Genomic DNA, 13,097 nt, shown 5'->3' with positions numbered 1-13,097 from the left:
TGAACCAAGAAATGGATTTTTATCACGCTTTAGCTTATCTACAACCAGGTAACAAGAACCCAGCCTGACTGCAGGATTTTATTAACGTGTAAACCGTTATTTGTAAATGAGTGTTTAACCTGATGGTGGTCACAGCCATAAACTCAAGTCCTAGTTCTGCCACCTTTATTCAACCCTTAACCTGGGCTAAACTCTTTGCATGAAATTTATCTCTATGGATAAGGTCTATTTATGTCCACTTATGCCTTCAAAGGGTTGGTTTTCTCTACAGGGCAAATTTCACCCTACTGGACGAATACAAACCAGTCTTTTTTACAAGTTTGTAACAGATAAACATAAAACCACAAATCCAGTAACTAGTTAAACACAACAGTAGCAACTAGGAAGTCCAGGTATCACTGGAGTTAGAACATAACAGATTATAGAACAGGAGCATGGGAATCTAGATCAAGGACTCTGATGATGCCAAATGCTTTCAGATCTGAATACCCAGTTCCTGTCGATTTTACCATCCATATTCATCAGGCAACTCTGGAAATCTCAGCCTTAATGTACCACTTTTACAAATAAAGGCAACAATTTAGACACAGGAGTCTATTGGTAGCTGATGTACATCCGTGTAATTCCACTGACGACGCTGTACGCCAGCTGAGGATCTGACCCCGTCAACCATCCCCCATCAATCAATTCCTTGAGTGATCAAAAACTGGTTTTGTTTTGTTTTTTAAATCACTCATTGCCAATGGAATCTAAGGAAACGACACACTACATGAGGCTGCCAGAATAAAACAAGATCCAGCACCCTAAGTTTTAAGAAAACAGGTCAGGTCACTTATTGTGGATTTTTCCCCCTATCTTTACAGATGAATATTTGAGAAGGGGGAGAGCTGGATGTTAAAATCCACGTTTGCTGTCCCAACGGTCTCAGATCTTCAACAAACAAAAACCAAGTTCAAACTAGATTGACTTTCCTACTGGCCACTTTTCTGAAGTGCTTTCTAATTTTTCTCTAATCTCCACTACCTTCAGGGAGGTAGCTCTGGTGCCCCCTGGCAGGTTTGTTATTTCAATGGCTACTCTTCAAACAAGACCAGGGAACACTCTTCCGACGATTCGTTTTTCTCCGCTTCCTGGCTCCCACGTGCTTCCTTGGCCTGCTCCAGCTCCCCCAATTCCTGGAATTCCTCAAAGATCTCATCACTGCTACTTGACCTTGGGTGGCTCCTGGTGGTATTGTCTTTCACCTGCAATGTCTTCACCAGCTCCGGCTTCAAGCTGTCGCGACAGGACGGTGTCAGGTTAACTCTGTTGCCTCCTGCTGCCGATTTGGGCTGGCTGGATCCTGAGCTGTTGCTTCCCGGAACAGTTAACTTCTTCTTAAGGCCTGCAAAGAAGAGAGACCAAACGCAATCCTCAGAATACGACAGGCAAAAGGAAGAATGAATCATACCAGAGACCCATAAACCCTCCCCTCCTCTCCCACTGGGAAATCAAGTGATGAATCAACGTAGCCTCATAGATCAGGATTCTCCAAACTTTTCCCGCAAGATCCCTATGGCATGGGGAGAGAACGCAAAGATAAATCCATTAAAGGCTCCATTACTACATGAGAACAGCTGTACTCGGTCAGACCAATGGTCCATCTAGCCCAGTATCCTGTCTTCCGACAGTGGCCAATGTCAGGCGCTTCAAAGGGAATGAACAGAACAATCACTGAGTGATCCATCCCATTGTCCATTCCCAGCTTTTCTGATTTGCACTCCTACTACAACGTGTTTACACTGCTCCCTGCGGTGGCTGGGAAGGGATTCTGATCTCTGGGGCCATTCAATCCTTGGCCTCATGGCTGAAGTTGCTAGCCAGGAGGCCAGCTGGTGCCAAGCATGACGGGAGGGAATTGAACTGAGACTAAAGCACTCCGTCTCCGATCGGACGCAACCAGATCTATCCACCTACAGATTCCGCCTCAAAACTCTCTTTTACCGTATGCTAAGACATCTGCCAGTCATGCTAACCCACACTACCTCATTGTCTGCTTGTATTCGTCCTTCTGTCTGTCTCTAGCTCGTCTTAGACAAACAAGACTGTAATCCCTTTGGGGCAGGGACCGTCTGTTTGTTCTGTGTTTGTATAGAGCCTGCTGCCTGAAGCGGATACAAATTTCATCCTGGCTGATTTGGGCAAGAATACATGAGTTTAAGGCAACTGTAAATCAACTTCCCAATTCCTCCTGCCCTGTGAAAGCCAGGATGGTAGGAGAGTGAGCAATTCTAGTTTAAGTATCACACCCCAACCTTTCTTAATTTGTTACTTTACCTTCCTTGGCGTTGAAAGCCACTGCAGGAGTAGCTGGGTTGTATCACTAACCTTTCAGAAAGGTTTTCTCCTCGAAATCTGAAGTCGCAACCTAGAACCCAAGTATTGGTTAGTTGGACACGAAAAAGAATATATATATATATTATACTGCCATGCTGGGTCCAGCTCCGATGCCCACACTTTAAGCGGGTGTTGACCAATTGGAAAAGGTTCAGAAAAGAGCAACGAGGATTATTCAGCCCCCTGGCCTCTGTTATGCCGGGGGGTCAGACTAGATGAGCATAATGGTCCCTTCTGGCTTGATAATCTATGATCAATTCGTGGTCTATCTAGCTCATCTGAGATGATATGATCCTAGTCTATGAATAGCTGCCTGGGAAGAAGATTTCTGAAAAGGGCTCTTTAGTCCAGCAGATGAAAGCAGAGCAAGATCCAATGCATGACAAATGCAGGCTGGAACTAAGGGTAATTAACCCCTGGAAATACTGACCGAGGGAAGTGGTAGATGTGCCAACACTTGACATTTTTAAATTGCTGTTACACTGTAGGCTCATTTTCTCTGTTAGGGCAGCCCTGACTGAAATACAAATCTTAAAAGAAATGAATGGATCGTACAGTTCCTTGATGCAGCTTGATGTAGTCCTCAAAGCACATTAATGAACTGTTAATGCAAATTAGCAGGGTCCACTTGGACAGCTAGCTCATGCCACATTCAGACCCCAGCATGCTGCAAACTCATTTTTCGCGTAGACAAGGATCTAAGTGACCTATGCAAAGTCACAGAGTGAGTGAACCGAACCTGGGTTTCACAAATCCCAGTATCTTTTAGGAAAAAATCCAGTTTTTTTTTTAATCTCCTCAATTTAAAGATGCTGCAGCAGCCAGCCCTTAGAACTCTTCCTGCTTTGGTCTACGAGATCTTCTCTTATTCGCTTGGATAAACTAAGCAAACTGAGCATCCCCTAGGGGCTAACAGTCCAATAATCTTTGCGGGCACAGTTATAGCTGAAAGCATTGGTGATGCATTTACTATATGGCATTTTTGTTAGGGTGGGTGGGGGGAGAGACGGAATCAATGGAAACAAGAGAACAAACCCCTTTCTTTTCCCATCTCTGGTTTGACATACCATATTCTCATTTCCGTCACAGGGCTGCTTCTCTTCACTGGGCTCTCGGGCCACGTTGAATAGCTCTAGAAGACAAGAATAATAACTTGCTCTCCAGAGCACACGTTTTAACACCTTACGACATACTTACTGGAGATTTGAACCAGCGTTCCTGGTTCTACCGTCAAATCCTAGCAGATGTATCATTATTCCAAAAGGGAGCGCCATTGATGGCAGCAAGCCCGGTGAGGGGGTGGGGGGACAAAGGAGGCAATTGCCCCTCGACCCGGGCGATTTAATACAGAGGGAATAAAACCACTCTGCTGCTACTTCTGGCCACAGGGCCACACGGGTAGCTCCTGCTACCAATCTCACCCTCATGCAGTTCCTTGCCATGCCACAAATTGTGTGTGGAACCTCAGACAAATCACATAAATCTGAGTGATTCATAAATTCTAAGGCCTGATGGGACCACCACAATCCTGTAATCAGACCTCGTTTAAAACAGAGGCCGCTAACGTTTCCTCTGAGTGAAAAACATGCTACAGGACAACACCACACAAGACTTAGCGGGGACTCTAGCCATTAAATCTGCCTCCTTAGCCCCTGTGAGACAGGCGTGCCGAATGCAATCCTGACCCACTGCTAGATAAACACCAATGACCGGAATTACCATTATTTTTAAATGAGCTGCTTTACAATAGCACCGACGGTCCCTGCCTGAAACAGTTTACAGTCTAAATAAACAAACAAACAAAGAATGACTTGAGGTTCTGTGGCCTGTGTCATATAGGACGTCAGACAAGATCATCATTAGAAGGATGCTAAAAGACTGGCGAGGGCGCAGAGGAGAGCTACCGAAAGGATTGGAGAGCTGAAGAAAATGCCGGCGAGTGAGAGACGTAATGAAGCGTGCTCCGTTTAGCTTCTGAAAAGAAGATGGAGAGGTGACTTGATCGCAATGTAGGTAGAAAAGACGGGGTATGAAAGGGCTCTTTAATCTAGCAGAGAAAGGCGGAAAAGAAGTAGCGTCTGGAAGCTAAAGACAGACACGTTCAAAACACAAACAAGGCACCGATTTTTTCCCCGTGTGGGTGATTAACTTCTCAGGGCAGCAGTGGATTCCCCACCACTTCCTCTCTTCCGATCCAGACTGGAAGATCCTTTTGTCCTGCACAAGTTCTTTGGGAAATCATGGGAGACGGGGGAGATTCCAGAAGACTGGAAAAGGGCAAATATAGTGCCGATCTATAACAAGGGAAATAAAAACAACCCAGGAAACTACAGACCAGTTAGTTTAACTTCTGTGCCAGGGAAGATAATGGAGCAAGTAACTAAAGAAATCATCTGCAAACACTTGGAAGGTGGTAAGGTGATAGGGAATAGCCAGCATGGATTTGTAAAGAACAAATCCTGTCAAACTAATCTGATAGCATTCTTTGATAGGATAACGAGCCTTGTGGATAAGGGAGAAGCGGTGGATGTGATATACCTAGACTTTAGTAAGGCATTTGATACGGTTTCGCATGATATTCTTATAGATAAGCTAGGAAAGTACAATTTAGATGGGGCTACTATAAGGTGGGTGCATAACTGGCTGGATAACCGTACTCAGAGAGTAGTTGTTAATGGCTCCCAATCCTGCTGGAAAGGTATAACAAGTGGGGTTCCACAGGGGTCTGTTTTGGGACTGGCTCTGTTCAATATCTTCATCAACGATTTAGATGTTGGCATAGAAAGTACGCTTATTAAGTTTGAGGACGATACCAAACTGGGAGGGATTGCAACTGCTTTGGAGGACAGGGTCAAAATTCAAAATGATCTGAACAAATTGGAGAAATGGTCTGAGGTAAACAGGATGAAGTTCAATAAAGATAAATGCAAAGTGCTCCACTTAGGAAGGAACAATCAGTTTCACACATACAGAATGGGAAGAGACTGTCTAGGAAGGAGTATGGCAGAAAGAGATCTAGGGGTCATAGTGGACCACGAGCTTAATATGAGTCAACAGTGTGATACTGTTGCAAAAAAAGCAAACGTGATTCTGGGATGCATTAACAGGTGTGTTGTAAACAAGACACGAGAAGTCATTCTTCCACTTTACTCTGCGCTGGTTAGGCCTCAACTGGAGTATTGTGTCCAGTTCTGAGCACCGCATTTCAAGAAAGATGTGGAGAAATTGGAGAGGGTCCAGAGAAGAGCAACAAGAATGATTAAAGGTCTTGAGAACATGACCTATGAAGGAAGGCTGAAGGAATTGGGTTTGTTTAGTTTGGAAAATAGAAGACTGAAAGGGGACATGATAGCAGTTTTCAGGTATCTAAAAGGGTGTCATCAGGAGGAGGGAGAAAACTTGTTCACCTTAGCCTCCAATGATAGAACAAGAAGCAATGGGCTTAAACTGCAGCAAGGGAGATTTAGGTTGGACATTAGGAAAAAGTTCCTAACTGTCAGGGTAGTTAAACACTGGAATAGATTGCCTAGGGAAGCTGTGGAATCTCCATCTCTGGAGATATTTAAGAGTAGGTTAGATAAATGTCTATCAGGGATGGTCTAGACAGTATTTGGTCCTGCCATGAGGGCAGGGGATGACTCGATGACCTCTCGAGGTCCCTTCCAGTCCTAGAGTCTATGAGTCTATAAGTTAGTGGGATCAGTATAGCGGGACCTGGGTGAAATTCTTCAACCTTTTGTCATTTGACCTGAGGGATATCGAGGGGTAAAGCTCTAGGCTACAGCACGATACCTTCCGAGTCCTCGTGAGCTTCTAGCAATCCTCCCTCACCGGATCGACTGATGAACCCAAATCTCATCACTCTCTCCTGAGGGAGGGGAAGAAAAAAGAAACATCTGCTGAAATCCTGGGAGCTGTGGGTGGAGTCCACTGAGTGATTGCCCCCTTGAGAGGCCAAACAACCAGGATTTAACAAAGGACTTAACTCCAAATGCACAAATGGAGCAAAGGTCGTAGGCTCAACATGAGAGACCGCAGATAGAGAACTCCGGACAAGACCCACTGCTCCGAGAAGGCATCTAGGTGTTTAGAGGACACTGTGTGGACAAGGGACCGGGAAATGGCCCCATAGCCATAAAGAACTGCTACCACATTCTGAATAAGGCCCTCTTCTTCCAGAACCAAAAGCATCTACACAGGGCATTCATCAGGCTCAGTGACTCAGGAATAATTCCTTGTGTAGATAAGTCCATACCTCCTCATCTCAAAGCATTGTACAACCATTGTATGATTAACCTTCACCATACCCCTCCGAGGGAAACTAAATCGTCAGATGCTTGCCCAAGGAGGAGTAACAGGGGAGGAGAACCCAGGAGTCCTGTCTCCCAGCCTTTCCTGCTCTGACCACCAGCCCCCACTCCCCTCCCAGCACCCGGGAGAGAACCCAGGAGTCCTGGCTCCCAGCCCCCCCTTGCTCTAATCCACCAGCCCCCACCCCCTCCCAGAGCCAGGAAGAGAACCCAGGAGTCCTGGCTCTCAGCCCCCCGTGCTGTAACCCACCAGCCCCCACTCCTCTCCCAGAGCCGGGAAGAGAACCCAGGAGTCCTGGCTCTCAGCCCCCCGTGCTGTAACCCACCAGCCCCCACTCCCCTCCCAGAGCCGGGGAGAGGACCCAGGAGTCCTTATTCCAAGCTCGCCCTCACTCAGGCTTTAGCCTGTATCCCAGCAAGCTCAAGTTACTAGCATCACAGAAGACGAGTGATGTGTGTGGACGCGGTCGAGTTAACATAGGGTGACCAGACGTCCCGATAAAATCGGGACTGTACCGATACAGAGGCGTTTGTCCTGCATCCTGATGCAATTTGTCCCGATATTTTGCAGCACTCTGCTTTTTTATTTTTATTTTTTTCTTTGCTCTGCTGGTGGCACTCCGGTGGGTTTTTTTTTTGCTCAGCCCCCATCTCTCCCCTATGTGTCCCGATATTTTCTTCCTCTCATCTGGTCACCCTAAGTTACCAGGAGCACTCGATTGTCCTAATACAAGTTAACCACGCCGTGAAGATGAAGCCTATCTGTTCCCGGATCCAAAGAGCAAGCAAGCGTTACCCCCCTCCAATGCCCACGGGGACCCACAGGGAAACCCGCAAAGATCCTGGGTGGATGCTGATTGGTCTGATCTCAGCAGTCCAGCGGTGTTCATACCTGAATGCTGATCCGCTCGGCTTCCTTCGCCATCCTCACAGCAGAAACCAGTTTCTGGCGGTAATCTTTGCTCCTGAGCGTCTTCTGAAAGAGTGAGAGACAGCTGGTCTTCCTGTGGTGCCTAAAATGTGAGGGGGAATAGAGGGATTGAGGAGTTCACTACTCGGGCCACTATGTGTGTGACCGTTTTGCTGCATTAACTTAGCACCCAGAAGGTCCACTCAGGGATTGAGGCCTCAGTGTGCTGGGCATGGCTCAGAGAGCGAGAAACAGTCCCTACACCAAAGAGCGTACCATCTAGACAAACAAAGAATTGAAGCCAGAGCGCCAGCAAGTCCTGTTGACCCAAAGGCCATGGGTACGATGGATCACAGGACCGCAAACTGACACCCTTGCCTTATCTAGAAATCAAGAGGAAGCACATTTCCTAAACAGCTATGAACCAGCTGATTTTTAAAAGGACTGAAAAAATAGACCAAAGCCATAAAAAATGGAGGGGGAAAAGGGGCAGAAAAGAGTCTCGCGTGTGATTTAGAGCGGCAGGAACTAGATATCCGTGCTCCTGACCCGACCTCCATGGCTGCGGGTGTGCGTAGGCCCCGTGCATCAGTGCCGGAGAGTTTTCTCCAGTGGTGCCGGTAGGGGCAGCCCTGCCCAATGCCAACTACTTAAGCTGTGAATGAGGATATAAACCGCAGAGATGCCCCATCTCTCCTCCAGTTCTTTCACACCAAAACTCAGTAGCAGATGCCACTGCATTGGTAAGGAAGGTGAGTCGTGCAATGGACGTGTGCAGTCCAGCCCAAAGAACCAACGGTCATCAGAAGGTAGGTAGCTTTTTTTATTTCTTTGAGTCCATGACACGGTAGCTGATTCTTGATCTGATACTCCAGGAGGAGGGACTTGGAGTCTCCTCGGAAGAGGGACAGCAGGACTACTAAAAAAAGGATTTGCCTCGATGTGGCCGACAGTGAGTGAAGTCTGGTGACAGTGTGGATTGACAAACGTCCACAACTGAGAGGTGTGCCAGAAAGGCTGCCGAGTCTGAGGTTTCTCTGTTGGAGGGCGCCGTGAGTCTATCAGGAGGCGTTACTCCCACGGTGATGCAGCTGGGGATCCACATGGAGAATCTCCAAGTTATCAGATGACGTGCCTCATGCGTTCCACGTGTGATACGAAGAGATGGAAAGATGCCAGGAAGGCTTTGTCCTGTCCAGGTAGAAAGCCAACGTGTGAGAAACACTTGAGTCTGAGAGGGTCTTCTCTTATCCCTAGTGGTATGCGGCTTTGGAAAGACTGGGAAGGTGGACAGATTGGTTCATGTGCATGTCAGAGGCCACCTTGGAAAGGAATTTGGGGTGTAGCCTAAGCTGGACTTTGTCCTTGTAGAAAACTGTGTACGGTGGATCCATGAGCAACACATCTAGTCTACTGGCCACTAAAAATGTGACCGTTGCTGATAGGTGAAGAAAAGAGCATAGTGCGTAGGAAGGTCCGTAAGAGCAGACAAGACCAAAGTCAAGTTCCAAGATGGTGTTGGTTCTCTGATCACCGGGAATAATCAGTATTGAGACCTTTCAAGGATCTGATTGCGATCAGGTGAGGAAAAAACAGCCTTGGCATCTATTTAAGGATGAAAAGCCGAAATGGTCGCTAGACGCATGTTAACAGAGTTGAGCGTTAAACCCGACTACTTAATTTGCAAAAGATGGTCCAGGGTTGTGTGAATGTTAGTCTGAGTTGGAGAGACATGATGGAGAGCCATCCAAATGGAGAAACGCTTTGTAAGTAGTTCCTGTGGAAGGTTTCCTACTGTTAAGAGGATTGTTCTGGATAGCTGTTGAGAAATGGGTTTCCCCTACACACAACCACTGATGAACCATGCTATGAGGTGCAACAGCTGAAACTTTGGGTGCAACACTCATCCATGGTTCTGCATCAGGAGGTCTTTGGCCGCTGGTGACAGTAAGGACAGATTGCGGAGGTCTGAACACCATGTCTGTCTCCACCAAGCAGGAGCTATACAGATTATGCTGCTGTGTTCTTGCTTGAGTTTGATAATGACCATCAGGAGTAACTGGTGAGAAAAAATACAGGAGGCCCTTGTCCCACGGAAATAGGAAAGTGTCCAATATCGATCCAGGGCTGTGAGATATTCTGGAGCAGGAATGGGGACTATGCTAACTGGCAAGGAGGTGACAAGAATATCCTGATGCTAGCCTGTACATTCTGAGTCACCAAAGAATATTATGTAAGGTCTTAAAGGCAAGCCAAGGTCATGCAAGGTCTTAAATGAAAGGCAGGGTCATTTGCATCATTGTGAAATGCACAAACAAATATTATGTAAGGAGTTATGTATGAATGTATGCTACAAATGAGTTCCCAAAGTCCGTGTTAAGGCAGGTTTCTCCAGACAAAGGACGTTTATTCTACCCGTCTCTGTCAATCCCCACATAAAATAAGCATTATAAGTTAACATGATGAGGAGCCCTTTACACATGACGTCAGCAGGGGCATGTGAATGCGGCCAGTAGGCAGCACACTCAAGATCATCCCAACTCTGAGGTACTAACAACGCACTTTGGAGACTATAAGGAGAAGCCAAGGGAGACACCACTTTATCCTACACCTAGGATGTGATCAGGCAGTGTGATTACATTCATGAAAATGGGATCTCAGCCAGGCTTGGTTGCAATGCTGCAAAGGATATTTGGGTAAGATAAACTGATTTAGTCTATTCAGTCTCAAGAACCATGTTACAGTTTTATTTTAGATGTAACCCTTTCTGTTTCCATTATCCTCGCTCGCTATCTCTTAAATCTTGATCTTTATTAATACAGTCCTGGGTAGCCTAGAACCATCACAGGGACATCACTTGTTCTGTCAGGTTGCAAATAGGTCCACGGACAGAAAACCTCCTACGTGAAACACTCAGGCCAGAATGTTTGTGTTGAGAGACCAAGCCTGGTCTAAACTGAAGGATCTGGTCAGACGATCCATTAATCCATTTGGATACACCAGTTCCATAATCGACTGCCTCCTGGACCTGGCACCACCTTAAAACATTGCTGTGGCGTTATGAGAACCTGGGCCATCTGGCCTTGGATATGGGACTGGAATTTCAAGTGATCCACCCCCTGTCATCCAGCCCCAGCTTCTGGAGGAGGTTTACAGATGCCCAGAGCATGGGGTTGTCCCCCTGACCATCTTGGCTAATAGCCATTGATGGACCTATCCTCCAAGGACTTATCTGTTTCTTTTTGGAAGACAGTTAAACTTTTGGCCTTCACAACATCCCCTGGCAAGGAGTTCCACAGGTTACCTGTGTATTGTGTGAAGAAATACTTCCCTTTGGTTGCTTTAAACCTGCTACCTATTAATTTCATTGGGTCACTTCTAGTTCTTGTGGTATGCAAAGGGGAAAATAATACTTCCCTATTCATTTTCTCCACATCATTCATGATTTTATAGACCTCTAGAAAAGTGACAACCAAGAATAGGTGTGATAGGATCCCAGGCTTTTTAATCTCTCCATACCCCTAATCACTTCTGTTGCCCTTCTCTGCACCTTTTCCAATTCTAAGATATCTTTTTTGAGCTGCGGTGACCAGATCTGTACGTAGTATTCAAGATATGGGTGTACCATGGATTCATTATGAAATCTTCTTTTTATCTCTCCCTTTCCTAATGGTTCCTAATATTGTTCGCTTTTTTGCCTGCCGCTGCCCATCTAGCAGATGTTTTCAGAGAACTATCCACGATGACTACCAGATTCCTTTCTTGAGTGTGAACAACCTGATTTAGGCCCCATCGTTTTGGTACATGTAGTTGGCATTATTTTTACCAATGTGCATTAATTTGTACTTATCAACACTGAATTTTGTCTGCCATAGTTTAATGAGATCCCTTTGTAACTCTTTGCAGTGTGCTTTGGACTTAACTATTTTCATAAATTTTGCATCATCTGCAAATTTTGCCACCTCACTGTTCACCCCCCTTTTTCCAGATCATTTACGAATGTGTTGAACCGCACTGGTCCCAGTGCAGATCCTTGGGGGAACCCACTATTTACCAAACCCAGGCTCTCTGTGGAAAACTCATGGAAGTTCCTCAGCATGGTCGCAGAGATCCAGGCGCGGCTGATAGATTGGCCGAAAAACGTCACATGGTACTTGGACTGAAAAGAGAAATGGACAGGACTGAATTAACTTCGGGTCAGATTGTTACATTAACTCCTTGAGACAGACATAGTGGGTGAGGTGTCCCTGCTAAATCCATGGTGTCTGGTTGATGTCCTCAGTGAGGTAACCCTTTCAGTGGGATGAAAGGTTTGGTTGGCATGGGATTGCAGGGGAGATTACAGAGAGAGCATCCTTTGTTCTGTGAGGCTGATAAATGACCAGACAAGGTGTATATGGACTCAGCAGAAGCTGTGTCAACCACACCGGTAATATGAGAAGATGGGGAAGTCTGTTATACATGGGGGGAAGGTATGGAGGGTGTGACAAAGTGGGAATGTTCTTAATGTTTTCTCTGAATACTGTGCGTGCCTCAGTTTCCCCTACGCATTTATTAAGTATCTAGGTGGTGGGATAAGGGGGTGTGATTGTTGCAGAGCCTTGGCCAGTGCGATGCTGTCTGCACAGAGAATGGCTGACACGCTGTCTCCTGGCAACTGATGGTCTGGGCCCCTCCCTTGCAAAGGTGCCAGCTGAAGGTGTTGGAGAACAAAGAGACCAGGTGGCCTCCTAGCCCGGGACACAGACAAAGGCCAGAGGAGGGGCTGGAGAATTTCAGTTTGGAGCTGGCTGGGGAAATGGAGGGGGGCCAGATGGGGCTCTGGCCTCCCTAGCCCCAAGATGGACCTGACTGAGGGGGTCCTGTTTTCTGTACTTACAAGCTCTGTTCTGGACTCTGTTCCTGCCGTCTAATAAACCTTCTGTTTTACTGGCTGGCTGAGAGCCACGTCTGACTGCGGAATTGCGGGGCAGGACCCTCTGGCTTCCCCAGGACCCCACCTGGGCGGACTTGCTGCGGGAAGCTGCTCCGAGATCAGACCCAGGAAGGCCGAAGCTGCGTAAGCTTCTTGCCCTGGAGACAGTCTGCGCCGAGAGAGGAGGTTCCCCCAGAGTCCTGCCTGGCTTCATATGGGGTAGTTCCAGAGCATTGCCTGGTGACTCCGTGTCAGAGGGGTACACACAGAGCCCTGCCATGGGGAGGGGAGGTGGAGACAGGGGTAAGGAGAATGAGGGGCACACACAGCTCCTGGCATGGGGGTGGAGAGTGTAGGGAGTCCCCAACATAGAAGGGGATGGGAGGGTGGCACACAGGGGGCTTGTGGGAGGAACGGCCCCCCCCCGGTGGGTGTAATGAGTTCACAAAGTGTGTGACCCCCTGGTGTAAAATACAATACCACTTACAGGAAGAGAATCCAGCCGGGATGAAAAGAGGAAATACTCCCCGATGTCAGGGTCACACTCCACCATGGCAGGCCACCTGCGTGCACAAGAAAAGGGGAA

The 13,097-nt window shown here is 47.1% G+C and overlaps 1 protein-coding gene across 3 annotated transcripts in view; it reads right to left on the bottom strand.

The window, feature by feature from the left end:
• The window catches only part of ZCWPW1 (zinc finger CW-type and PWWP domain containing 1), a 28,754-nt gene continuing 15,657 nt past the window's right edge, over positions 1-13,097 (bottom strand). Inside the window, exons 9-15 of one of the 3 annotated variants that reach the window (XM_030547023.1) lie at positions 12,999-13,074; positions 11,651-11,755; positions 7,579-7,662; positions 6,169-6,244; positions 3,444-3,508; positions 2,368-2,407; positions 1-1,384 (exon numbers count right to left, since the gene is read on the bottom strand). In XM_030547023.1, the coding sequence (XP_030402883.1) occupies positions 1,074-1,384; positions 2,368-2,407; positions 3,444-3,508; positions 6,169-6,244; positions 7,579-7,662; positions 11,651-11,755; positions 12,999-13,074 (757 nt within the window). In that variant the 3' untranslated portion in view covers positions 1-1,073. Of the gene's footprint in view, positions 1,385-2,316; positions 2,408-3,443; positions 3,509-6,168; positions 6,245-7,578; positions 7,663-11,650; positions 11,756-12,998; positions 13,075-13,097 lie in introns of all 3 variants that reach the window. The other 2 variants (XM_030547024.1, XM_030547025.1) reach the window with 2 other exon arrangements.

The sequence above is a fragment of the Gopherus evgoodei genome, unplaced genomic scaffold (genome assembly GCF_007399415.2).
Source record: "Gopherus evgoodei ecotype Sinaloan lineage unplaced genomic scaffold, rGopEvg1_v1.p scaffold_51_arrow_ctg1, whole genome shotgun sequence".
Lineage (NCBI taxonomy): Eukaryota > Metazoa > Chordata > Testudines > Testudinidae > Gopherus > Gopherus evgoodei.
Note: the sequence above shows the minus strand (reverse complement) of the source record. Positions and strands in the feature narration are given on the sequence as shown.